Raw genomic sequence first — 26540 nt, 5'->3', positions numbered from 1 at the left:
AAATGTTTACAGGATTGGGCCTCACAAACTCACTAGCGTCTGCAGCCCCACAAAAACCTCATCTGCAGCAGTAAAATGCTGCCACCACTCAACAACACTACCAAGTCTTGTACGCTGTAGTGATTTACTAAAAGATCCAGCTGCCGAAATGATTTGATTATGTGAGAATCTGTGTTTGTTTGTTTTTAAAGTAAATTTCTAGCCTCACGGTTGTGAAAAAAACCTGGAAAATGTGAACCCTAAGGCTCAAAAACCAGAAGGCAAATACAAAGAACCCCACATTTCCCATTATTTAAAGCACAATCTCATGATTTTTGAACATTTGGGTCTGGTGCTGCTGACTGATGGGAAAAAAAAAACTGCTGCGGTCAGTTAGCATGATCCTGGTGGCCTCTCAGTGTGGCTGACATTTGATCCCTGTCTCTCTGTATAGGGCAGAGATCAGCAGTTCTGCCTTTGCACCTTGTACAGCGGCGAGCCCGGTCTCGCCCAGGCGAGTCCCACCTTAAATGTAACTGGTGGTTCTTGTCCCCCTAACCCCCCCCCCGTTTTATTTTATAATAGAGCTTTAACTTTAAAATAACAATGAAAGAGAAACAGAACAATAGCAACTACGAGGAGCGATGGGAACATGACCCGAGGGCTCCGTGGGCCAGGCAGGGGTCTCTGCCCCGCCCCGCTCCGCGCCTCCTGTGTGCAGCGTGAGCCCTGTGTGGCTAGAGAACTACACTTCCCAGCAAGCCGCGGGCCGCCGCGCATGCGCACCGTGAGCTTTCAGCATGGCCACGGTGCTGTCCCGCGCGCTGAAGCTGCCAGGTAGGGAGCGGGCTCCGCAGGGACAGGCCGAGGGGGGAGGGCGGGGCAAGGCGGGGACAGCTCGGCGGGACCCTGCGCGCAGGGGGGCCGGGACCGACTCGCGCGTCCCTCGGGGGCCAAAAACATCCGGGTCTTTCTGCGGGGAGGGAGAGACCCCCCCAGGGACATCCTGGTTCGGGCAGCTTGGGTGGGGGTCAGTGTCCGTGCCCTGAGGTGGGGAGAAAGGCGGGGGGGGGGGTCACTGCCCCTGAGGGTGGGGGGAGAAAGGAGAGGGGCGGTCACTGCTCCGGGGGGGGGATGAAGAAGGGGAGAGAGGGGGTTACTGCTCCTGGAGTGGGGGGGGAAGAAGGGGAGAGAGGGGGTCACTGCTCCTGGAGTGGGGGGGGAGCTAGAGGGGGGTCACTGCTCCTGGAGTGGGGGGGAGAAGGGGAGAGAGGGGGGGTCACTGCTCCTGGGGGGAGGGGGGGAGTGGGGATCACTGATCATAAGGTGTGGGGAGTAGGACCTGAGTTGGAAACAGATGGCAGAGGTGGTCCATTTGCTCATCGGATGCCCCTGACACTGTTTCTGTTAAATATCTTAGTCTCTCTGCACCCTGTCATGCACTCTTATAGTGCTATATTCTGAGATTAAGTAACAATACATTTTTGCATACTCTTTGCAATACTTTGCTCTCCATTTCCTACAGCTCGTATTATTGTGGAACATATTTGATTTTGAACAGATTTAGAACAATGTTTAAATTGCTGCCTTTTAAATACCTTTTGCGGTAAACTGATGCAGTGTGTAAAAAAATAAATAAATGAAGGAGAATGAACACCTAAAAAATATAAAGAAATGTTTGTCTTTGTCTCGTCTGCTAGTATGTGTCATTCCTATAAATAACCTACTCTTGGAAACCAGGCTCCAAATTAAAGTTCTGTCTCCGCATTTATCTGGGTAAATATGAAAACCCTGCCAAATTTGTCTGTATAATTTCCAGTAATCTCTATGTTATCATTTGTATTAAAAATGGGAGAAAAGAAATATATCTACACCCTGGTAATAGGATATTCAAGAAAAGGGACTGTTAGTTTAGAGAAGCACATATTTTCGGAGGCATAGATACAGCCAACTGTACATTTCTGTGAGAACATTAAAAGGGACTTATGCTGAAAACACATCTTGAATATCTGTATTTTACTGTAGAACAGGCTGCCAACGTTTTGCTACAGAACGGGTGGAGTCAATACAGGTGCCAATATTAAACCAATGGGAAAGTGCCCCATCAACCTTCATCTCTATTGCTTGCACTCAGGAAAACGAACAGAACTAGTACACCTGCTGCTGGGGCTGGGGCTCCTCCCTCCTGCTGGGTCTCACCAGCTTCTTAGTGCTCCCATGGCTTTGAAGTGAAATTCAGTAGGCAGTTGACATGGCCTTCCTCTTCAGCAGCACATATACTAAAATTGGAATGATACAGAGAAGATTAGCATGGCCTCTGCGCAAGGATGACACGCAAATTCGTGAAGCGTTTCCACTGGCCCATGAGAACCGACTGTGATGGCACCTATAAGGCCCCATCTCGAGCATTAATCAATCCAGGGCAAGGTCTTCTACCAAACTGAAGCTTGGCTCTAGTGCTTTTTTTCATTTACAGAACAATTTGTTTGTTTGATTAAAGAGGATGGAACAGTTGTTCAAAGCTGTTTACTTGGAAAAAATAAAAGTACAAAATGGGAGAGTTATAAATATGTGAGAAAAAGGAGCATTTTGCAACTGCAAAGACAAACTTCTCCCTAAATTTCTTGACTTAACTAATAATGTGTATCCACCTGCAACTGGACTGCATTAATTTGGGTACACAAAGTAAGCTATTTTTAGTTGAACGAAGGCCTTTCAAGTGCACTTACAAAAATAATCCTTCTATCTGTGCTCAAATTAATTTGTACAGCTAAGACACTACTTGTGTGACTAAAACATAGTCAAAATGTAGCTTTCAACAACCACGAAAAGTCTGAACTGTTTTTCCTATAGCTGCTTTTTCTTTCACTTTTCATTAATTTTGCAAATATGTGCTATCTTATCTCCCTAAGGGTTTAGATAGATATATGTGGAGTGCCCAGAGAGGCATCAGCCAACTCCTAACAGCAAAAAATAGAAAACAAAGTATGGCACCAAAGAGGGTTCAAAGACTATTGGAAGCAGATTCCTGCTTTTTAATCATCAAGAAAAACAGGCATTGAAAATTACACTGGTCTAAAGTTCAGGATTTGCTCTCTTCACTCTAAAACTAGTGCTAAAAAAGAGCACAGCTATTGGCCAAGAGACCGGTGATAGCTTGGTGTCTCTCAAACCGGCAAACCTTTAAACTTTTCATAATGTTGACGTAGTTTTAATACAGGCCTTACTGGATGCCTCGCCTCCTATTTATAATTGCATGAATGGAGCACCTTTTCTCTCATGTGAGATCACATAGCACCCCTATGACAACCACAGCAGTAGCTTACATAGAAAAGTAATATTAGGAAAGGAGGAGATTTTTAAAGACACAAAGGGCTGTTAGGTGCCCAGCTCCCATTGAAAGTCAGCAAGAGTTGAGCTCCTAACTCTACCTTCTGCCTTTAAAAATATCAAATACTAAGGGGGAGATTTTCAGTGTCTGGAAACAAAAAGCCCAGTAGCATGTGTTAAGTATCTTGGCCACAGACGACCTGCAATTGGTCTATGGACCACAGTTTGGGAACCTATGCTTTATATCATTGGAAAGCTTAAAACCATTTTTGTATCTGATACCACACAAGGTATTGGATTTTCTGATCACTGATAAATCAGAACCAGACAGTGCTGGATATTCTTTTGAAGACCAGTCAACTTCTCCAAGCGCTGGTCCAGGACCCAGTAATCAGAAAGCAAATAGTTTGATCTCTGGAGAGCTTCTCAGTAAATCGTAATTCCTTAAATGGGTGAATGCTTTGACTTATACAAATCTTAGTGCTATTTATGTGTCTCTGCTTACAATTCAATTGGGGGCTTAAATAGATGGTTTGAAAGCATGGCTTACCCACTTATTTTCATACTTGTTTGGTCAACTAGTGGGCTTTGCATCTTTAAGTATGGTGAGTTGAAAATGTAGCTGCACAAATGATCTTGCCTGAATGTAAAACTCGGGCACATCTCTATGAAAATTTGGTCCAGCCCTTGGAGCGGCACTGACATGTCTGCTGCAAGAAGAGCAAATCTACTGACAGATTGTGACAATAAAATTAGAATTAGGGCTTTGATTTTGTAGAGAATCACATTTCATCGGTAATGGAAAATAGAGCCTTTCACCTTTAGGTTGTCAATTTCAGACTGGACTGTGGTCAAGGGAGATAGTAGATGGCTCAAAGGATTCAGAATATAATATGGAACGTCTAACCTATAAGTCACTGGTTCATTTTTTACCTAGGTCATTAACAGCTAAAATCCATTATTGCATCCATTAGCTTGTGTCAAATGAGTTGGGACGTCAGACCAGTTCATAGCGGGAAAGGTGTCCTCGTCACAGAACCTGCACCACAGTTGGCATCTCTGTGGGTGCTCCCAACAAGGAGCTCATGGACTGATTTAGTTATGGAATCTGAGCTCTTCTCTCTTCCCTGGAGGTGACCCTTCCAGGACAGGGGTGATTGAATGGAGGAAGCTTACACTGCCAATGTTGTAACTACTCGATAGATTTCGGTCTCCAGAGTGGACAATATGAAACCTTTTATCAGCCCTGAATTCTCTAAATTAAAGTACCACTGGGTGAAGCATAGCATGCAGGCACAACAGAAGAGAGAGATTTATATTTGTGGAAGTATATGTTCCTGTTTTGCATTGTGGTCTCTCTGGGCAGACTGCTTTCCATGCACCGAGCTCCATGGCAGTCCGTGAGGCTCCATGCTGATGCCAGTGCGGCACGGGGAAGTAAGAGTCAGTCTGTACACAGGCTTGTACCCAAATGTCCACAGGTGTGAATGAAAACTGGTTTAGTTTAGTGCAAGTCTGTGTGTGGACCTGCATAGATCAGAATAGAAGTGGCTTTAAAAGTCAGTTTAGATAACTGACCTTAGCTAAATGTGACACTTATCTCTTTTGGTAAGAATACGTCACCTAACGCAATGGCAAAAAAACTAAATTAAGGTAGAGCAGTGTTGCTTCGTGGCATGTCATCCTGTTGCAGAACATTGAGTTGAGCAAAACTCAAAACATCTGAAAATCAGGAATGCACAGTTAAGGTTGCCTGTGCAATCTTAACTCAGCCCTCTTTCTGCAGTGCCCCAGTGTGCCCCATTAATATACATACCTTTACTCTGCCAATCCCACAGTTGCTGAAATGTAAAAGTAGGTGAAACGCTTGTACAACCCATTCACTCTAACCCACAGGATTCCAACTAACACTTGCTGGGAGTGGGGAAGGGTTGTCCATGCCACCTTCCTGTAGCCTCTTTCAGCAACATCTAAATAAGCACATACACTGACCCTTGGTATTATGAGATTCAGGAGGTTGCAGATCCTGACACACTCACACCCTTAGCCAACTTCCCAGAAAGACTACTCACAGGATACTATCTCAACCTACACTTTCACTTAACCATCATTAAAGCATTAGAATCCTCTCATATTCCATTACACTCCTGATATCCTTTGTAATAAAAGCTCTGTGCCCTGCTACTGACAAAACCTTCTTCACTTCTGCATAGAAATGGTGCATACTTCATCCTGAAGGTACACATGCACCTCTTCCCTTTCCTCACACACATGAGAGGGTGCAAAACATGGAACTTCTCATATCACAGTCACTGCTGTGTCACACTCCTCAAAGTAATCCACAGATCTCACAAACACACCTTTACCAAGCAGAGCTAACTACTGCCTCCACCATTCAGTACAGCTACACCTGACACACACGTTACCTGGAATGCATGCAGATAATAAATGCTTAGACTGTAGTCATATGCCAACTTGCTATTGATAATACCCTTTGTAATAAGAACCCTGTGCCCTGCTAATGATAGAATGTACACAATTCTGCATTGAAATGGTGCATACTGGATCCTGAAGTTACACATGTAGCTCTTCCCTTTGCTCTCACGCATACTGGAAGATGCAAAACATAGATTTCGTTATATTATAACTACAAATCTGCTACACACCTCAAAGTAATCCACGTCCTCCTATCACAAATACACTTTTACCAAGCAGCCCCAACTACTGTCTCCACCATTTAGAGAAGGTATATTTAACACACTGACTGCACTTTCAATGTATGCAAATAATTCCCATTGGCTACTGTCAGCTCCAAGGGAACAGAAGGAAGATTACATGGGCAATCTTTTTTGTCCTTTAATAGTGTAAGATGGAATCCTGTGGGTGAACATGAATGGGTTGTCAAAGGAGATGAAGAGCTTGTATATTTCAGCAACTATGGGGGTTGGCAGAGTAAAGTTATGTGTATTAACGGCATATTGGGACATTGTTGAAAAAGGGCAGAGTTAAGGTTGCTTAGGCAACCTTAACACTGCATTTCCTGGGTTTCAGGAGTTTTGCTCAACTCAGCGTTCTGCAAGGGGACAACATCCTACCAAGCAACCTTAACTCTCCCTTAAAGTACATTTTTCCCTTTGAATTTTCTAGTTTTTTTAACAGGAAAAGGTATGCTGGTGATAGGAGTTAGGAGTCATTTAGGCAGTTGTCCATATCATGTCCTGCAATTTGCATACTGAGTCAGCTTGCCTCCACGCACACCCATCAGCTGGACCCCACCAGTCCAGACCTCGCCAACCATGCCCCTGACCCGTTCACTGCATTCCCCATTCCAACCTGTCTCTCCATCCACTACTGTACCCAGGACCTCCCACCACAAGCAAGGAACACATCTTCCTGAAGTCTTAGCTCCCTGGTATAGGAACACTTCTATTGCTTTACTTCCTCCCCTCCTATAACTCAACTCACATACAGTGCCTGGAGCGAAGGACAACTATGTTACAGTGGAATGGTATTCCTGTTCATGTTTCAGAGTGGTTGGAGGGTGGAGTTTGTGGCAGGACTGGAGAGAGAAATCACAGACAGTGTTTCTGTTCCAAGGTACTGACAGTTTTATGTTTGAGAGAAAGATCCTCTGACCCCTGTCCAATAAATGTATCCCATTGCCAAGAAACTGTGAGAAGTCAGAGTTTGCAATGTTTCTGTGTCATACAATACCCTTGTCCCAGGCATCTATGAACCCTTCAGTTTCCCAGTTAATGTTATTCCAGCACTTATTCATATCTTTCATATTATATATAGCAATTATTCAGGCGCTCAGCCAAATCAGAGAAAACTATCAAAGATCCTGGATATAGATCTCTGATGCGGTTTAAATCTGCTCTCATACCCAGATTCTGCCTGAGTGAATCTCCACAAAGTCCAGTAGATCATCTCTTAAATCGCCTGTTAGACACTGCAGCGATTCTTAAGTAACCGGTTGTTAGACACTGCAGAGAGGGCAAAATAAGGTGCCCAGTGCAGGCCACCTCTCTCCATCCAACTCAGTCTGTACTCAGCAGTCCCCATGTCATGGTGTACTCCTTGCTCTCCCACAAACTAATGCAGTCTCATAATCCAGGAATCATCCAGAATCCACACCTATTTCTTTTCCCTCAGCAGTCAAGGCATAGGTGCCAACTCCGGGGGTGCTCCAGGGCTGGAACACCCATGGAAAAAAGTTAGTGGATGTTTAGCATCCACCAGCAGCCAGCTCCCCCCCTCCCGCCCAGCACCTCCCGCTCGCCACAATCAGCTGCTCTGCAGCATGCAGGAGGTGCTGAGGGTAGGAAGAGGAGCGGGGACGGGACCTGCTCAGGGGAGAGGGCGGAACTGGGTGGGAAGAGGCAGAGCAGGGGCAGGAAGAGGCAGGACGGGGGTGGAGTGGGGGCAGGGCCTGGGGCAGAGTGGGAGTTGAGCACCCCTATAGAAAGGAGGAAGCCGGTGCCTGTGAGTCAAGGTACCTGTGCTGTCAGTTCTGAACCTTTGTGCCTTTGGAAGCACCACATTAATCTGCCCTGAGATCAGGAAGTAGCCACTTGCTCCCTTCCCCAGTGTCTAGTAAAATACAGCTTTTTCTCAAACCACCAATCCGAGGTTTGCCTACGTCACCTGCTCCAAAGCCACAACCTTAACAGTGCATTTCCTGGGTTTCAGAAGTTTTCAGTTTTGTTCAACTCAGTGTTCTGCAAGAGGACAACATCCCACCAAGCAACCTTAACTCTGCCTCAGGACAGATTTTTGTCATTGAATTTCCTAGTTTTTTGAACAGGAAAAGATATGCTGGAGATAGGAGTTAGGAGTCATTTAGGCAGTTGTCCATATCATGTCCTGCAATTTGCATACTGACCGCAGAGAGGCAAGACCTCCCATATCCCAGTTTATATGGGGGGCTCAGACTGCCTTAGTGGTGCAAGAGTCCATCCCCTGCCACCCCAATCTGGGCGCACACATGGGAGGGGAGAATGTGGGGCTGACAGGTGCCCTATTTCACCCCACTCCTCTACCCCTCCCCCAAACATCCGTCTTCCCAATATCCCACCCCTCCACTCCCCCAACCTCCATTTCTCCCTCGCTTGAGCCCCCAACCTCTCTCCACTCTCCCTTACCACCTGTCCTCATTTGGCTCCCTTCCTATAACACCCCATTTCTTCACTGCAGCCCCAAATCCCTTTCTCCCACTTCCTCTCCCCTCCCTGGAAGCATTCATATGTCTATTTTTCCCCTCAAAAACCTTGATTACGTTTCCTCCAGAATAAAATTGCCATCCATGACTCACAAATTGCAGCAATCTCTGGTCACTCAGTCCAAAACGCCTTTGGTTTTAGGTGGGGGCTTGTGATTAATTTATCCTTCAGTATGTTAATTGAAGGATGAGTTCACAGCCGTGAGTCTCAATGTGGTCTGTGATTCATCCAGTCATTAATACCTCTCAGTTTAACAGTACAAGGCAGCAGAAGGAAACTGGGTTTCCAGAGGAGCCTGTAAGGCAGGAATCCCTTCGTCAAATGATCCAAAATTTGGGTCACTAACCCTACTCTGCACTGTCCTGAGGCACACAAAATTTCAAAGGAATCTGATTAAACATGTAGATTTTAGAGATTTAGAAAGATCAACCTTTAAACAGAAGTTGTGACACAGCTTTAACTATCACAGCGCTTCTATGTCACTATAATGTTGCCTTAGCTGCTTCTATTTAGAGTGAGGCAGTTAAGGATTTACTGTGACTTGAGCTGTAGCTCACGAAAGCTCATGCTCAAATAAATTGGTTAGTCTCTAAGGTGCCACAAGTACTCCTTTTCCTTTTGCGAATACAGACTAACACGGCTGTTACTCTGAAACCTGTGACTTAACAGTGTTATTTGATTGGCTTTTACATTAAAAAAATCCTATAGTTTACATTAAAGTTACAATTTCAGACATAAGAAAGGAAAAAGTGAAGGTTCTTTTATGGTAGACTGGGTGCACTTCCAACATTTCTACTGGTTGGAGAGATATTACTGGTTTGGCTTCTAAAACTGATAGAATCTTTCCAAACTGAAGAATTTAAGGATGGCTGTTGCAATGTCAACTCTGCTGTGTAGCACAGACTGCATATTTTATACATTTAACAACATGACAGTTACGTACTAAGCTGTGCATTTAAAGAGAAAAACAGAAATAGGAAATATTACTTCTGAGCAGTATGGTTGAATTAACTTTACCATGAGAACCTAAAACTTTCTGATTTCTCTTCTTTGGATCATTCCCATTCATCATAGTATCGGAGGGTGAATACAATACACGTTTTTGCGATTACCATGTATATATTATTTATGTCTTGCAAAGTGTTCCTTTAAACACCTGGAGGCACAGTTTAGCATCTGGCATCACAACTCGTTCCTGTGGAAGCAGCTATGATGTCACAGAAATTTAGATTGTGACATCACTGAGTGGATCAAGGAGGAGGAACAGATGAAAAATGAGATATAGAGAGAGGACCCTGCCATGGATACACTATAAAGGCTACCAAGTGAGGAAGGGCTCTTTCATGATTAGAGCTTTGAATTAGGAGATTGCTGAGGAGAGTCTGGGACTTAGGTATGCAGAGGGTTAAGCATGAAGATATGTAGGGTTGGCAGAATTCAATTTTTTTTAAAAAAATTTTTGACAGATATTATCGATGTTTATTTTTAAGCATTTTTTTATTCTTATCAATTTACATTTTCACAGGTGTGGAAAATTATGGGGGGGGAATCTGACATTAGTGGGGGTCCACCAATAATTGTTTAATGACACTAGATGTTAAGATTGAAAAAGTTAAAGTTTTATAACCACTCAAACACAAATTGTCAACGTCACATGTCAAAATACACAAGATAAATATCTTTAAATCCAAACTCTAATAAGCTCACAAGTAGCATTTTTCTTACTGTGCCTCTCTGTAAATTTCAGCTGTTATCGATGGAAATATTTTTTCATGGGTTTGTGTGTGTACGATGAAATCAGCGCTTATCAACATATACAAATGAGATTCTAATCTTTCCAAGCCTAAAGATATAGTATGATAGCTCCATGGAACTGTTTCTCATTACAGACCCCCAAAATTAGAGGAAATTAAGCAAATCCTGAATTGTTTTTTGCCTTGGGGAACTAAACTGTTCATTTTCTTGTAGCCCCCACTCTGAGACCTGGTGGATGTGCATGGACCCCACCTTCTCCCTTACACCTCATCCCCTCCAACCATGCCCATCGTCTGAGTAGACACAAAATACAGACATCCTGTCTTCTCTCTCGCACTCTCCTCCCTTTGGGACCCAAAAGTGCAGAGAGCTTGTTCTTTCTTTCCTTTCCACCAGCCATGCTTGATTCTCTCTCCCTGCTTCTCTCCTCAGGAAAAAAGAGCCCGGACCTAGGGGAGTATGACCCCCTCACTCAGGCTGACAGTGATGAGAGTGAAGATGACCTTGTGCTCAACTTGCAGAAGAATGGGGGAGTCAAGAACGGGAAGAGCACCCTGGAGGAGGTGCTGGACCCAGACTCAGAAGTGGAGGTCGAGGTGACAAAGCAGCGGCTGTCAGAGAGTGTCCCAGATGGGTACCCTGCAGAGGCCACTGGCAGCCTGGAGCAGAAGGCAACCTCCTCCCTGATGCCTTACCTGCGCACAGCAGTCTTTTTGCTTACCATGGTTATCTCCATGATTCTGGTGCTGGTGTGCGCCTTTCTCATTCCTTGTCCTCCTAGAGACTTGCATAACACCTGGAACCGCAACCTTGGCCAGGAAGCAGGTGAGAGACCATCAGGAACAGCAGCTGTGTGAGATTGGGCAGGGGGTAGCTCACAGGGTGGATGTGGGGGAAAGACCCACCTGGGAGAGTTTGTTTAGAGCAGAGGAGCAGCAACTTAATCCTCTTCACCACTGCATATGCTCTGAGGCCATAAACAGGCATATGGCTGATGCACCCAGCCTTCCTCTGATCCCTATTAAATATGGTACATGTCTCAGGCCAGTCCGAGATAAATCTGTTGTCCAATAAGGTCTTACTTTCTCCAGTGCCAAAAAAATAGCAGGGTTCTTCTGACTCTCCTCCCATGTCACCCCTCTGCCTGGATGGCGTTACCCATTTTGGAATTTGCCCCAGATATAGATGGGCTAGTCCACTTTGGTCCCCATCACTTCCTTATCCAGAGATTACACCCCACAAGCTCCTCCATTCACGCGGGGTGTGGGGAGGCAGAGACAACCCGAGCCTGCCAATAGTGGGGGGGCAGAGTGAGGTCAGCTGGCTTCAGTAGTGTTAATGAGCATGCTCAGTACAAGCCAAGCAGCAAATCTGGGTGGGGGGATATGACGTGTTGCCTGGGGTGGGGAGGAATGGATTTTCCTTTGTGTCTGCAAATTGGCTTAACTAATGTTATTTCCTCTGCATATTTCTCTCCCTGTTAAATCTATAAATCAATAATTTAAATGTTCTGAGGTCTTTGTCCCTCCTCAAACAGTCATAGAATAGCTAGCTAATCTGTGGTATTTTCTAAAGTGCTTCCCCTCTTATATCTCCATTGAGACAGAATGATCGGTGACGTGATTCTGTTAGGCCCTGATGTGATACTATTCCTTATCCTTCTTTCCTCCTCCCATTTGTGGGCTCTGAGAAGCCAGTCAGATGTGGTGCCAGATCACTGCAGTGGATGCAGATAATTCATCTCTGCTGGCTCCTGTAGGCCCCTGCTGGATCTCTGGCTGAGCCTGGTGCTGGAGCTGTGCTGTGTGGTGAGGGACATAACAGCTGGGGGAACAGTGCTGCTTCGGTGATCTCCTGTGGATTCCATGATGGCTGGTTATTCAGACCCCTTTTCATTCAGGCTTGTCCTCATCCCCATTATACAGAGTGGGTTTGGCAGCCATTCTGATAGCAGCTCCTGATTTGCTTTGACTGTCACAGGTGGAGTGCTGTTCCCACTGGAGCTCTCCGATGTGAATGGTGATGGGCTCCCGGACATCCTGCTCTCCTTCACTGCCCTGATGAATGCTAGCGTATTGGGTAAGGTGTTATCTGCCGACTTTGCTTCGCCAGTGATGCCAGCCTTGATGGCTCTTTTGTTGGGTTGTCTAGTGTTTTTTTTCTTATTTTTCTCCCTGTGAGCCTTCATGGGAGGAGTTCCCCTAACCATCTGCGGAGCCGCCACATTGTCCTCCTTCAGACCTCTCCTTAAAACAGCTCACTTCTGCTGTGAAAGTCCCAGCTGATATATTGATTGACAGTAGTAATGTTACTGCGCCTGGCTGTTTAATGTTAAACAGCCCACTCCCCCTCAGCAGGCTGCTTTTAATTTCTCTGCTAACATTTGCATAAGAACACATGGGATAACCCATCAGAAGTCTAGAAATAACTTAGCTTGTCACTGAGTGCTGCTGGTTTCCCACTGCTCCAAGCTTCCCGTTTCTGGAGCTTCCCAGCTGCCATTGTACTGCATCTCCACAGACTGTCTTCACCTCGTAGTGACATGAAATCTGTTCCAGTCCCAGAGAAACAGTCAAGAAGCAAGGCTCCATTATGCTGGAGTGTATTGACAATATCTGGTGCCTAATTGCAATGATTGGTGTAATACAAATACAGATAGAAAGGAAATTTGCCCTCCCCCATGGCAGAGTGCTACATAAGTAAGGCCCCATGTACTCCATTACAAGTGAGATGTAAATTCCACAGCAGGGTCCCTGGAGTCCAAGGAATTCTGGTGCAGCAGATAGAAAGTCCGATGGCAGGTTCATTTCAATTAAAAAATTGTGATTGTACTGAATTAAATATGAAAATGAATCATAGATTCATAGATTCATAGATATTTAGGTCAGAAGGGACCATTATGATCATCTAGTCTGACCTCCTGCACAACGCAGGCCACAGAATTTCACCCACCACTCCTACAAAAAAAACCTCACACCTATATCTGTGCTATTGAAGTCCTCAAATTGTAGTTTAAAGACCTCAAGGAGCAGAGAATCCTCCAGCAAGTGACCCGTGCCCCATGCTACAGAGGAAGGCGAAAAACCTCCAGGGCCTCTTCCAATCTGCCCTGGAGGAAAATTCCTTCCCGACCCCAAATATGGCGATCAGCTAAACCCTGAGCATATGGGCAAGATTCATCAGCCAGATACTACAGAAAATTCTTTCCCAGGTAACTTGGATCTTACCCCATCTAAAACCCATCACAGGCCATTGGGCCTATTTACCATGAATATTTAATTACCAAAACCATGTTATCCCATCATACCATCTCCTCCATAAACTTATCGAGTTTAATCTTAAAGCAAGATAGATCTTTTGCCCCCACTACTTCCCTCGGAAGGCTATTCCAAAACTTCACTCCTCTGATGGTTAGAAACCTTCGTCTAATTTCTAATCTAAATTTCCTAGTGGCCAGTTTATATCCATTTGTTCTTGTGTCCACATTGGTACTGAGTTTAAATAATTCCTCTCCCTCTCTGGTATTTATCCCTCTGATATATTTATAGAGAGCAATCATATCTCCCCTCAGCCTTCTTTTAGTTAGGCTAAACAAGCCAAGCTCCCTGAGTCTCCTTTCATAAGACAAGTTTTCCATTCCTCGGATCATCCTAGTAGCCCTTCTCTGTACCTGTTCCAGTTTGAATTCATCCTTCTTAAACATGGGAGACCAGAACTGCACACAGTACTCCAGGTGAGGTCTCACCAGTGCCTTATATAACGGTACTAAAACCTCCTTATCCCTACTGGAAATACCTCTCCTGATGCATCCCAAGACGACATTAGCTTTTTTCACAGCCATATCACATTGGCAGCTCATAGTCATCCTATGATCAACCAATACTCCAAGGTCCTTTTCCTCCTCCGTTACTTCTAGTTGATGCGTCCCTAGCTTATAACTAAAATTCTTGTTATTAATCCCTAAATGCATGACCTTACACTTCTCACTATTAAATTTCATCCTATTCCTATTACTCCAGTTTACAAGGTCATCCAGATCCTCCTGTAGGGTATCCCTGTCCTTCTCTAAATTAGCAATACGTCCCAGCTTTGTATCATCTGCAAACTTTAGTAACACACTCCCACTTTTTGTGCCCAGGTCAGTAATAAAAAGATTAAATAAGATTGGTCCCAAAACCGATCCCTGAGGAACTCCACTGGTAACCTCCCTCCAACTTGACAGTTCACCTTTCAGTAGGACCCGTTGTAGTCTCCCCTTTAACCAATTCCCTATCCACCTTTCAATATTCCTATTGATGCCCATCTTATCCAATTTAACTAATAATTCCCCATGTGGCACCATATCAAACGCCTTACTAAAATCTAAGTAAATTAGATCCACTGCGTTTCCTTTATCTAAAAAATCTGTTACTTTCTCAAAGAAGGAGATCAGGTTGGTTTGGCACGATCTACCTTTTGTAAAACCATGTTGTATTTTGTCCCATTTACCATTGACTTCAATGTCCTTAACTACCTTCTCCTTCAAAATTTTTTCCAAGACCTTGCATACTACAGATGTCAAACTAACAGGCCTATAATTACTTGGATCACTTTTTTTCCCTTTCTTAAAAATAGGAACTATGTTAGCAATCCTCCAATCATACGGTACAACCCCTGAGTTTACAGATTCATTAAAAATTCTTGCTAATGGGCTTGCAATTTCTTGTGCCAATTCTTTTAATATTCTTGGATGAAGATTATCTGGGCCCCCCGATTTAGTCCCATTAAGCTGTTTGAGTTTCGCTTCTACCTCAGATATGGTGATGTCTACCTCCATATCCTCATTCCCATTTATCATGCTACCATTATCCCTAAGATCCTCTTTAGTCTTATTAAAGACGGAGGCAAAGTATTTGTTTAGATATTGGGCCATGCCTAGATTATCCTTGACCTCCACTCCATCCTCAGTTTTTAGCGGTCCCACTTCTTCTTTCTTTGTTTTCTTCCTATTTATATGACTATAGAACCTTTTACTATTGGTTTTAATTCCCTTTGCAAGGTCCAACTCTACTTGACTTTTAGCCTGTCTCACTTTATCCCTACATATTCTGACCTCAATAAGGTAGCTTGCCTTACTGATCCCTCCCTTCTTCCACTCCCTATATGCTTTCTGCTTTTTCTTAATTACCTCTCTAAGATGCTTGCTCATCCAGCTTGGTCTACAACTCCTGCCTATGAATTTTTTCCCCTTTCTTGGGATGCAGGCTTCCGATAGCTTCTGCAGCTTTAATTTAAAATAATCCCAGGCCTCCTCTACCTTTAAACCCATAAATTCTTCAGTCCAATCCACTTCCCTAACTAATTTCCTTAATTTTTGAAAGTCAGCCCTTTTGAAATCAAAAACCTTAGTTGCAGATTTATTTTTGTTAATCCTTCCATTCAGTTTGAACTGAATTAGCTCATGATCACTTGAGCCAAGATTATCCCCTACAACCATTTCCTCTATGAGGTCCTCATTACTCACCAAGACCAAATCTAAATCATTCAACCTGTGTGGTATTCCCCGTGTTCTTTATTTTACACTGTTCTCACATTTTCAGTTTTCAACATGAAGCAGATTTTTGTACTGGCCTCACATTAACTGCACTGTAGATGCTGTTAGGGAGAAGTTGGAAGTTTTGCCATCTGGATAAGACCTATGTGGGGCTCTTAGATGTGGAGACTAATAAGCACATTAGCTGGATGTTTCTGCTAAAATGATCAACAGTATGTGTGATGTTAGGCTGACATTAAACTTATCATCATTAGGTATTAAAGTCAACATTTGATTAAAACATATTGGGGTACTTCATACTCCATTTAGCTATTATTTTGTGCTGTCTGCAGACTCAGGCAGACAACACTGTTTGACACTGATTGCATGCTTTCAAGGTGTTTTTCACAACAATGAAGGCTAGAAACATGGGGGGGGTATCGAAAAATAAAAAACCTAGATTGTGGAGCAAAATTCTGCTGCCACAGAATCACAGAACATACAGGACCCTGTGCATAACTAGCCAGGTTCCTAATAGAAGGGTAGTTGCAACTTCCAAGCATTAACCATTGGCCAGCAGAAGAATAAGCATTAAAAAGAACAATAGTCTAGTCCGGTGTGACAGCAGTTAGGGTGATGAATTGAATGGACCAATAGTTGCTCGGGTAGGGCAAATACTATGTTCCTTTGCCAACCAAGAACAGAAATGTAACTTCAGGTGTTCCTATGGACAGTTACTGCCAGTCCTATTCCTGTGAGCTAACAAGGGACTGAAATAACCAAACTCATGGGATTCTTGTGAATGTTACCACTTTAATCTTATGGCACCTTAGAGACTAACAAATTTATTTGAGCATAAGCTTTCGTGGGCTACAGCCCACTTCATCGGATGCATAGAATGGAACATCTAATAAGAAGATAGATATATATACATACAGAGAACATGAAAAAGTGGAATAAAAGGCTAATTAATTAAGACGAGCTATCGTCAGCAGGAGAAAAAAAAACGTGTGTAGTGATAATCAAGATGGCCCATTTAGACAGTTGACAAGAAGATGTGAGGATACTTAACTTTAGAGAAATAGATTCAATATCATCTTAATTAATTAGCCTCTTACTCCACTTTTTCATGTTCTCTGTATGTGTATATAGATATCTTCTTACTAGATGTTCCATTCTATGCACCCTATGAAGTGGGCTGTAGCCCACAAAAGCTTATGCTCAAATAAATTTGTTAGTCTCTAAGGTGCCACAAGTCCTCCTGTTCTTTTTGCGGATACAGAATAATACGGCTGCTACTCTGAAACCACTTTAAGCTTGTCCACTTGGGGACAGCACAGAGTAGCAGCATAACTGAACGGCGTGTCCCCCTGAGATCACTCTGCCTTTTTCCTCTCTTTCCTTTGATTGCAAAGGACCTCACTGCCCCTCTTGTGTGTCTGCAGGTGTTTCTAGGCCATCGGTAACTGTCATGGCCCTTTCTGGTATGAACGGCAGCACCCTGTGGTCCAGCCACATTCCAGAAGAGACTCGGAGTGTGCAGTGTAAAGGACTGATTCTCACCGCCCCAGCTGAGCCTGTCTGCCTTGTGACTGGAACATCCAAATTCCTCAGCCTTCTCCATGCCTCCTCAGGTAGTTCCAGGCATGAATGTGTGGATGAACTGATCACCTGCAATAATTCAGCACCATGGTAACAACAGAGGAACAAGTCCATAGCTAAAAGAAAACTGCAGAGTAATACAGAAGATGATCTAATCCAGGGGTTCTCAAACTATGGGTCAGGACCCCAAAGTGGGTCGCGACCCCATTTTAATGGAGTTGCCAGGGCTGACTTAGACTTGCTGGGGCCTGGGGCTAAAACCAAAGCCTGAGCCTCACCGCCTAGGACCAAAGTCCAAGCCTTGGGCGGCGGGGCTTAGGTTACAAACCCACTGCCTGGGGCACAATCCTTTGGGCTTTGGCTTTGCCCCCCTCTCCACCGGGGACGGTGCGGCTCTGGCTTTGGTTTTGCCTCCCCAACCTCCCACCTGCAGCAGAGGGGCTTGGATGGGCTAGGGCTTCGGTCCCCTCTCCTGGGGTTGTGTAGTAATTTTTGTTGTCAGAAGGGGGTCACAGTGCAATATAGTTTGAGAACCCCTGATCTACTCATTAACAGATATTGAATTACAGGGAATAATATGTAATGTAATCCTTTGCACTTCATTAATGTAGCCCTATAACATCCCTGTGATATAGATAAAGGATATAGGAGTCATTTCACCTACCATTGAAATGTAGCCACCTCTTGAGTGGAATGCAGCAGCTGTTTCACAACAACACAGATGCACTAAACATCATATCTAGAGAAAGAGGTGAGGAAGTATGCTGTAGCCAGTTACATCTTCAGGAGAATTTAGGTGGATAAAAGTATTTACCAGATCTGAGTGAATATTGCATTTTTAGTCATTTTGATTATGTTGACGCTCTTTTTATGTTTACTCTTAATGGACATCCTTTCAACTGAATTTGCGAGCAGAAATGTTCATGGGAACAGTGAATTTTAGGCAAATGTTGGAGAATATTCTTGGAGCTTGAATGAGTATTTGCAGTGGAACCTTGGGTCTAAGAGTTTTACTCATGCAGTTGGGAACATAGAAATGTTCCATGACTTCTGTGCCCAGTGAAAAATAACCACCACAGCTTGACTTGCAAACGGTTGTTATGAATTAATCCGGTGAGACTGTTTACATGCGTAAGTGTTTGCAGGGTCAGGGTAGTCTCTCTGAACTCAGTACTACTGCTGGTGTGAGTACAGTTACTTGTGTGCCTAAGCATTTGCAGGATCTGGCCCTAACTTTGTTCTGTACTTTGGAGGGGTGAGGGGGCTTTCCCACAGCAGAAGCGGGAGAAAAGAATGTCAAAATGTGATTGTAAAAGGATAGTAATTGGCAGAGGGACTCAGAGGGCAGGGAGAGCATCTGGAATTACTTTGAACTTGTTTTTTAATTTGGTTAAAAAAATTGCGAATCCTCTTTTACTGGGCCCTTACGTGGGTCCCCACTGACAAACCGTGTTTAAAATCACTTCTGCTTGCATGCCTTTATCCCCCCATGTGGAGAAGATAAAGATGCAACAGGGGCTCTTTCCGGTTGGAAATTTAACTGAGACACAGATTTCCATTTCCAAAATCTGTCCCTCCAACTATGCGTTCCCATCTGTTCCGTTCCCTGGGAGTGTCTGCATAGCTGTGACATCAACAATCACACTTTACTACTGGCCAGTTAGGACAGCTGGTGTCCTGCAAAGCCTCTCTCTTATTTAGGATCTGATCCTGGCAGTTGAACCCCAGAAGAGTTGCAGTTTCAGAATCAGACCCTGATAGAGATGTCAGAACGCAAATAAAGCAAAGCATTGGCAGGGTGAGACTCAAGAGCAGTTCACAGCAGTGGGGAGGGAAGAATTCTGCTTTCCACTGTGTGTGAATTCCACAGCCACCAGTTCTAGGTTGGGCTTGTTACTCATGCTGTTGGGCGACAGTGCCTTCTCCCCCTTCCTCCTTCAGGAAGGTTTAGTTGGACTCCCTGGGGATTCTCATGAATTCTGCTTTCTTGAAGTGCTGCAGTGCTCAGATGTTCTCTCCTCCTATAGGGAAAACCATCTGGACATTGAACCCAGCCCACCTGCCAAGTGGGACCCTGGCTGCACCAGCCGTCATGCTGCCAGATTTGGATGGGGATAAGGTTGGAGATCTGGTGGTTCTGGCCATTGGAGAGACCCAGGTATGATACATCCCCACTAGAGCTCTGAATGGGCCTGAATCTTTGGAGGGGGAGCAGGGCCATGGTCTAAAGAGAGTATAGTGGGGGAATGGTACAAATTCCTTCATCCAAGTAGTTTCCTTACCTCAGATTCCCCTTAGGTACAAACCTGGCTTCCTTCTCTTGCTCTGGAGAACAGGATCAAGTAGTAAAGACATTGTCTCTATCTTTTATCAGCTGACGAATGTCATTGTTGAAGTAATTAATCATTGCCCACCGGCTGAGACGTGAGAATCACTCTCTTTCTCCTGTGCTTCCCCCTTTAGCAGTTACTGCTTTTGTTTTTAAAGTGTTTTTGTAGCACTAGTGAAAGCTGACAATTTAACAGCCCAGTGATGTGCTCTGTTTAGCTACAGAAGAGACGTCCCTGCCTGGCAATCATGGTGCAAACTTCCCCTGTGCTGCTCCGTGCACAATGACTTAGAAGGTACTGCCTTTAAGGTTGATGAGGGAGTTCAGACTCCAACGTCCATTCATTCACTGGCACCTCTGCTACTGACAAGGGTGCCTAGCATGTTGGGGGGGTTGTGACAAGGACATCGTAACAGAAGGAACTAGACCAAGACTGCTAGCTCACACAGGAAACAAACAGAGGAAGTGGGAGGGAAGGAAAAAGATTCCAAATGGTTTGTCACTTGATACGTGCTGCTGTGTGGGGAGGGAATGGCAGAGCTTTTCATGCTGGGGAAGAGAGGCTGCCTACTGTGTGTGAGTCAACTCCCAGAATTCCCTGCGGCTCTCTCACCTTTGCAGCCAGACCTGTGCTTTATCCTGGTATCGGGTAAGACGGGAAACCCTCTGGGTGGGCCCGTGAAGTACAGCATCAATGGAGAAGGAAAACTGATCGGCCCCCAAGCCCACATTACCAGCCGAGGAGCCATCTATATCCTGTTTGGCTTTGGTAAGATGGGCCACGGGCCCCTGCCACTTCCATTTGATCTCTTTTCTAAGGCACTTTAAAGCTGGGATTGCTGTGAGCTCTGCCAGGATGTTCCTACCATGCCTTCCACTGGTGGAGGCTCAGATTTGGAGAAGATGGGAGCTCCCCACACCAGTGTAGGAAATGGCACAGGAACAGTGATACCTGGTTGCAGCTCCTAGGACTAGAGTGGCTTGGAGCTCCCCAAAGCCACTGATCCTCCTACACCTCTTCCTACATTATGTCCTGCTGGGAGAGGCCGAGACTCTCCTCCTGCTTTTGTTTGATCACTTTCCACCTGCAAGTGGTCCCAGCCTCTTGTGCTCTCAGGACTGTCATCCAACAAGTGAGAATCTCAATCTTTGCTCTCCCTGTAATGTATTTGCTAGGTAATGTCCAAGCAGTCGCCCTGAGGGATCTCTTTGCCCAAGCCAGAAACCGTGACAGCTTCCCTCCTGTGCTGCAGCGGGAGGAGCCAGAGTGGGAGAAGCGCAGATCTGTCAACTTATCGGAGCTCATTGACATTTACAGGTGGGTTGTGGTCTCACCATTCGGGCTAAGCTGTAGTTCTGCCTGGGCACTGTTTGGGGTGCCCCTTCCACTTGAATATCTCTGTTCATCAGAGTCGCCTAGGCAATGCCTGTGATATCAAGAATTCCAATTCCCTCCCTGTTCCAGTGTTTGCAGTGGGCAAATGCCATGTGTTATAAAGAGAACCTCTTGTTCCTCTGAGCCCTTGTTCCCCCTCTTACAGCCACACGTGCATTTGAATAAGCCCGCACTGAGGAAAAAAGGTGTGTTTTTAAATAATTAAGAGTCCAAGTTAGCAGCGCTGTCTGTGCACAGCAGAGTGGGCCAGGGTCGTGTAGCTCCTGGGTGTCCCTTATTCTCCACACAGTGATTCAATGCCCAGCAGAGCCTGGGAAATCCTTTAGTGTGACTGGGAACAAGGAGAAAGCAGCAGGCCCCAGTTTGTATGAGGCAGTGAAGTGGGGATTCAGTCACAGGAAAAAACCTGGATTAGACTCTCACATATTCAAAAGTTTAGAGCTTGGCATTGTCTGCTTTTATTTCAATAAGTAAATAAAACCTGTGAAGCGCAATTGCCTAATGTCGGCTTTCTGCCTCTCCCAGCGGGGGCGTTGAGTTCCTGCAGATGGTGACGGCTTCAGATACCAACTGCAGTGACCTCCTCATCACCACAAAACACAGCCTGACTTTGCTGCGAGGAGAGGACCTGGAGCCCCGCTGGAACCTGGAGCTGCAGGACATTCACAGGTTAGTTACACTTTTGTTTTTTCTGTCTCTCCTTTTTCTCTTTCTCTCCTCCAGACACACACACACCTGTGAGAATCATCTGGAATTATTCCCCAAGCTTGCAGGGATACCAGGGAGCTGGAGTCATGTGCGTGTTGGTAGGTTAGTGCTGTGGGGAGGGGAGAATGGGAGAGGGAAGGAACGAATTAAAGGGACGGACTGAATAGCCAACATACTAGATTCAAAGAGTGACATCCATCTTAGTATGCTGAAAGGAAGAAATTCATCCCTGTGCAGGCAGCCAGCATGTGGTCTATGCCGCACTTAAGCCCCTCTAGATGACGGTCCATATGCTCCGTGCTGGCCCTTGCACAAGGGTATATTTCACTCAAAGAGCTTAAGGAAGTTGCAAAATCCCCTGGGACAATAACAACAAGTAATTTCCCCAGCATTAACTGGTTGAATATACACCTGAATATACAACTGGTTGAATATACACCTTATTTCTCAGTTGGCAGAAATAATTTGTTGGCAGCATAAACCAAAAACTTGTTTTGGTACCTACAAAGGTGGATACAACTGTGAACTTAGTGTTAACTAACAGGTAGGAATTTATAGAGGAGGCGAGTGTAGAATCTTCATTAACCAGTAATGATCACTGTACAATTGGGTGTGATGTCCTAATACGCCTACGAGGACACAGTGATTACTTTGAAAAGGGCAGATTGCAAAACTTATGCAGGAAAATGGTGAAGAGGAAATGAAATATAAAGGTGGAAACATGGTTAGATCATGGAATCATTCTACAGCCTGTACAGGACTATTGTGCCAACGGCCCAGATAGGCTGTTTTTTCTCAGTGGGTAGATACAAAGAGTAAAAAGGGGGATAAAACATTCATAGTAAAGTAGAGAAGGGGATGAGTTTATTAGCGCTAAAAGAATATCATTTAATAAATGAAAACCCTGCTTAAACAACATAGCACGAAGTACAAACTCTGCCAGGAAGTGTCACACATGAAACAACGGGAGGGATGGCGTGTCAAACATACAATGTCTAAACCCAGCGACTATTCCTGAAGGCTGAAGAATTTTGGAAAGGGGAGCAAAGGAAGATTCTGGGGGTAACAGACTGGGAAGCCTCACTTCACTAATGGGGATAGTGAGGGCCATTCTCAAGTCTTGTCGTCATTGGAGATTGGCTCCAGTTACAGCCGCCAGTATAGCCATACCAGCCCAGACACATCGGGGAGACGGGCTAAGCTGCAGTTTCCAAATGTGCAGCTTACACATCCCGGGTTCAGTCAGGGACAAGCTGTACAGTTTATAGTGCTTTTCCCATTCACACCAGGGTTTTTGTACCTGTGCACCTACATTGGGGGCTGGAATCCGCACAACCCCCCAGCATAGACAAGGCCTAAGGATAGAATAGTAAAACACTTGGATAAGTGTCACTCAGTAGAGTTAAACCCACACAGCTTCTGTTAGGGGAAAATCTTGCCCTTTTGGAAAAAGGTAACAAAATACAATCATTGATAAAGGCGTCCTGGTCGATATAATTTTATTGGATTTTCAAACAGCTTTTGATAGGATCCTTTAAGACCAGAAAGAAGAATGAGTAGCCAGAAGCTAAGGGACAAAGTCTGGTGGACTAGCAATTGATTAAGCAATCGAAAATCATGTTGTAAATGGATGATTTGCAGAGGAGAGAAGGTTTAATAGCAGGCCATCCCAGTAATTAGTGTGGTGGCAGAATTGGTTTGTTACACCGCTGATTTTGAAGAGGAAGTTGATGTCGATTGATGGACAGCACCTAAAGTGTGTTTTCAGTTTGGGGAAAATTCCAGATGAATTCAAACCCACAGGGGAATCAGGAATCTTGATGGCAGAGGAAATTCATCTTAAAAAAATGTAAGGTAACATTCACAGGCACAAAGTAGCCTCCACTTCTTGTTTATGCCAAGACACAGGATTCTCCAAGGTAAATGACTTGGGAAACATTGATGCTAGTTTAAAGATATCTGCCACCGGGTTCAGAGGCAGTGAAAAAGGAAGTGGCATGCTTGGTGTACTACAAAGGGGATGAGCAAATACAGAACACACTATGGGGATATTGTATTGAAGAACTGTCTGCTCTTATTTGGAGCATTGTGTCCAGATCTGTCCACTTTAAGAAAGATAGAACTCAGAGTCAAAAAGCCAGAGAGGCAAGCTAGATGGTTAGAAAACTCAGGAGTTTACATCTGATGCAAGAGATACAAATCTAGGATTATATAGCCTAGAAGGAGAAGAGTGAGAGGGGACTTGAGCTGAACTATTAAAGGTTAAGAAGGGTTTAGTAAAAACTGGCCAGTGACTCTTTGTCACACTGGCCCACAATAAAGGAACAAGGAGTAATGTGATAAAAATAACGGTAGATATATTTAGAACCTCTGCTGCCTCACACATCATATAATCAGTTTGTAAAACTTACTGCTGCAGGCGGTCAGACAGTCAAAAACTGTTGATGGATTTTAGAAGGTCTCGATAATTTTATGACTGCTAATACAAATGAGTAGTTGTGCATGCTAAGGAAAGGGTAATAAAATGTCAGGCTGCATTATGATAAACTGATTGATTACCATATGACTCAGCCAGGAATTTCCCCCTGTGTTTATGGCACTGAAGAATTGCTTAGGAGCATTGTGGTTATTTTTCTCTCCTCTGATGTATCCGTGAATGGTTGCTGCCGGTCAAGGACTATGCCTGGTGGATTAAAGGCCTGATCTGGTTTGGCAAATCCTGTGTAAATAGAAGCGGGATGAGTGTCCATCAGGGGAAGATTACCTAAAAGCAGGTGCACTGTCTCGCTCGATATTCCGTGCTTTTCTGGTCACTGTTACTTTCTCAATATTCACAGCCAGCCTGCCCCTGGCTACTTCAATGCTGACCAAACCCTGGACTTCATGGTGCAGGCGCAGAGCAACAACAATGTGAAAAAGGTAAATCCTAGGAAAGCAAACACTTGGGGAGGACTGTGGTGGGACAGAAGAGAGGGCAGGGTATGTGCTAGCTGTAAGGTCCCAAGTCTCTGCCATAATCATCTGTCTCTTCCCATTTCGATGGCTGATGGTGCTCACGTTGTGTCCCCCTCCCTGTTTTCAGATGCTGGTGGTGGATGGTAAATCAGGCCTCCCTGTTTGGAGCTATGATCTCCCGTGTCACATGCAAGAATCTGATGCACTGTCAGTGATGACTTTGGAGAGGAAATCTGTTTTTCTCTTCTGGGCTGACGAAATGCAGCCTGCATTACAAAACTTGGTAAGCAAGAGCCCTGTTCCCACCTGGAAGCTTTCTGCCTGAGGAGTATTCAGTCTCTCCCCCTTTTCTTATTTCTTCTTCAGTTACAATGTTACTGAACTTAAAACCTTCCATATGGGATGGGTGGTGAGATGGGGTGGTCTCTTGGTTCTAAATTCTGAACTGAGCATGCACACACACACACAGTCTGCTTTTAAACCTACTACTAGATTATTAATATTTTTCCTTAAATAGCTGCCATTTTTATAGGCGCCACATAAATGTGGGCTCCCCTGTACCTGTTCAGCAGTTCAGATCCACTCTGTCATTGGTAATGATGTGGAACGCAATCAAGACCCCGACACGTATTAGTTTTTGTCATGGGAGACAAGGTGAGAATAAATTGTATGTAGGCCAAGAGGGAGAACAGAAGTGAAGGAAATGCATTTTAGGTGGCGTTACGCACACCCACATCTACACGAGGAGGAATAACATAATGAAATCTTCCACCTGTCTCAGGTCCGGTAAAGTCAACCATCACCATGGTATCTGAGTGAAGGGAGAGAAAAAGTGTACAAGGCCTTCAAGCCAGCTCTGTCTAAATTCTGCAGTGATTGTCAATAGCAGTTGATTCTCACCCCTCGTGGTTGTAGCTAATGGCTGCAGTGCTTGCTGTATGTCTAGGGGAGAAAGCAGTGAGAGAACTCTGTGGGATGCTGCAGAAGCCTTTCCTAGCCCAAGTGTCACTGGGACAGTGTGCCCCCTCCTAAAAATATAGTGTTCCTAAGCCCAGAACTCTTTTATATGGAAGTGGGGGGGGGGAGGGGTTGTGCAAATGTTCTGCTAAACGTGTGTTTTCCAGGAACTCCAGGGCTTAGCTTCCATAATCATTTCAACCAGCATTCCACAGCTCGGTGGGCAGGCTGCTAGACTGGTCCAGGAGAGGGGAGAGCAGTGAGAAAGGGAGAACTAGCTGAGTCAAAAAAAGCTGCATGATCTTGGATCAAAACCACAGCCGTCACTTGCACCTGTGACAGTTCTTAGTGGAGACAGCCCCATGAAAAACTCGCATGAATGAGCTCAGACAGCAGCCTGCCAAGCCAAGCCTCCCTTTTCTGCTATTCAGCATGCTTGCAAGAGCAGGCGCAGCCTGGCACTATGAAGCCACCAATGGAGGGCAACACCCAAGAGGAGGGTGGCAAGGGAGGAAAAGAACAAGAGCAAAAAGAACTTTAAAAATATAAAGCAAAAAATAGACGGAAGACAAGAAAGGGGAAAAAAGAACAGAGTGAGGGAAAGGAACGAGAAATGTGCCAGGGTGTGGCGTGAAGGGACATAGGGATGGGTGGAGGAGTGCCTCACAAAAGGAGTTCTAGCTAAAGAAAATTGATAACTGCTGCTTTACGGCTTCTACAGAGCCGTCTGTCAGGGCAGGAGCCTGTGGACAACTTGCTCTCTGAGGAAGGGATTCTTGTTTGCTTTAGTGACTT

General features: G+C 44.8%; 1 protein-coding gene and 1 non-coding gene across 2 annotated transcripts in view; both read left to right on the top strand.

The window, feature by feature from the left end:
* The first annotated feature begins 741 nt into the window (after nt 1–741).
* Nucleotides 742–26540, top strand: part of FAM234B (family with sequence similarity 234 member B) — a 31119-nt gene continuing 5320 nt past the window's right edge. The window contains exons 1-10 of the mRNA XM_077831271.1: nt 742–816; nt 10719–11111; nt 12267–12365; nt 17244–17432; nt 19428–19558; nt 20351–20498; nt 20906–21047; nt 21651–21794; nt 24671–24752; nt 24916–25071. Of these exons, the coding sequence (XP_077687397.1) occupies nt 780–816; nt 10719–11111; nt 12267–12365; nt 17244–17432; nt 19428–19558; nt 20351–20498; nt 20906–21047; nt 21651–21794; nt 24671–24752; nt 24916–25071 (1521 nt within the window). The 5' untranslated portion in view covers nt 742–779. The remainder of the gene's footprint in view (nt 817–10718; nt 11112–12266; nt 12366–17243; nt 17433–19427; nt 19559–20350; nt 20499–20905; nt 21048–21650; nt 21795–24670; nt 24753–24915; nt 25072–26540) is intronic.
* Nucleotides 2237–2341, top strand: LOC144259772 (U6 spliceosomal RNA). The gene has a single exon (XR_013344908.1). It is a non-coding gene; the product is annotated as a U6 spliceosomal RNA (small nuclear RNA).

The sequence above is a fragment of the Eretmochelys imbricata genome, chromosome 1 (assembly GCF_965152235.1).
Source record: "Eretmochelys imbricata isolate rEreImb1 chromosome 1, rEreImb1.hap1, whole genome shotgun sequence".
Lineage (NCBI taxonomy): Eukaryota > Metazoa > Chordata > Testudines > Cheloniidae > Eretmochelys > Eretmochelys imbricata.
Note: the sequence above shows the minus strand (reverse complement) of the source record. Positions and strands in the feature narration are given on the sequence as shown.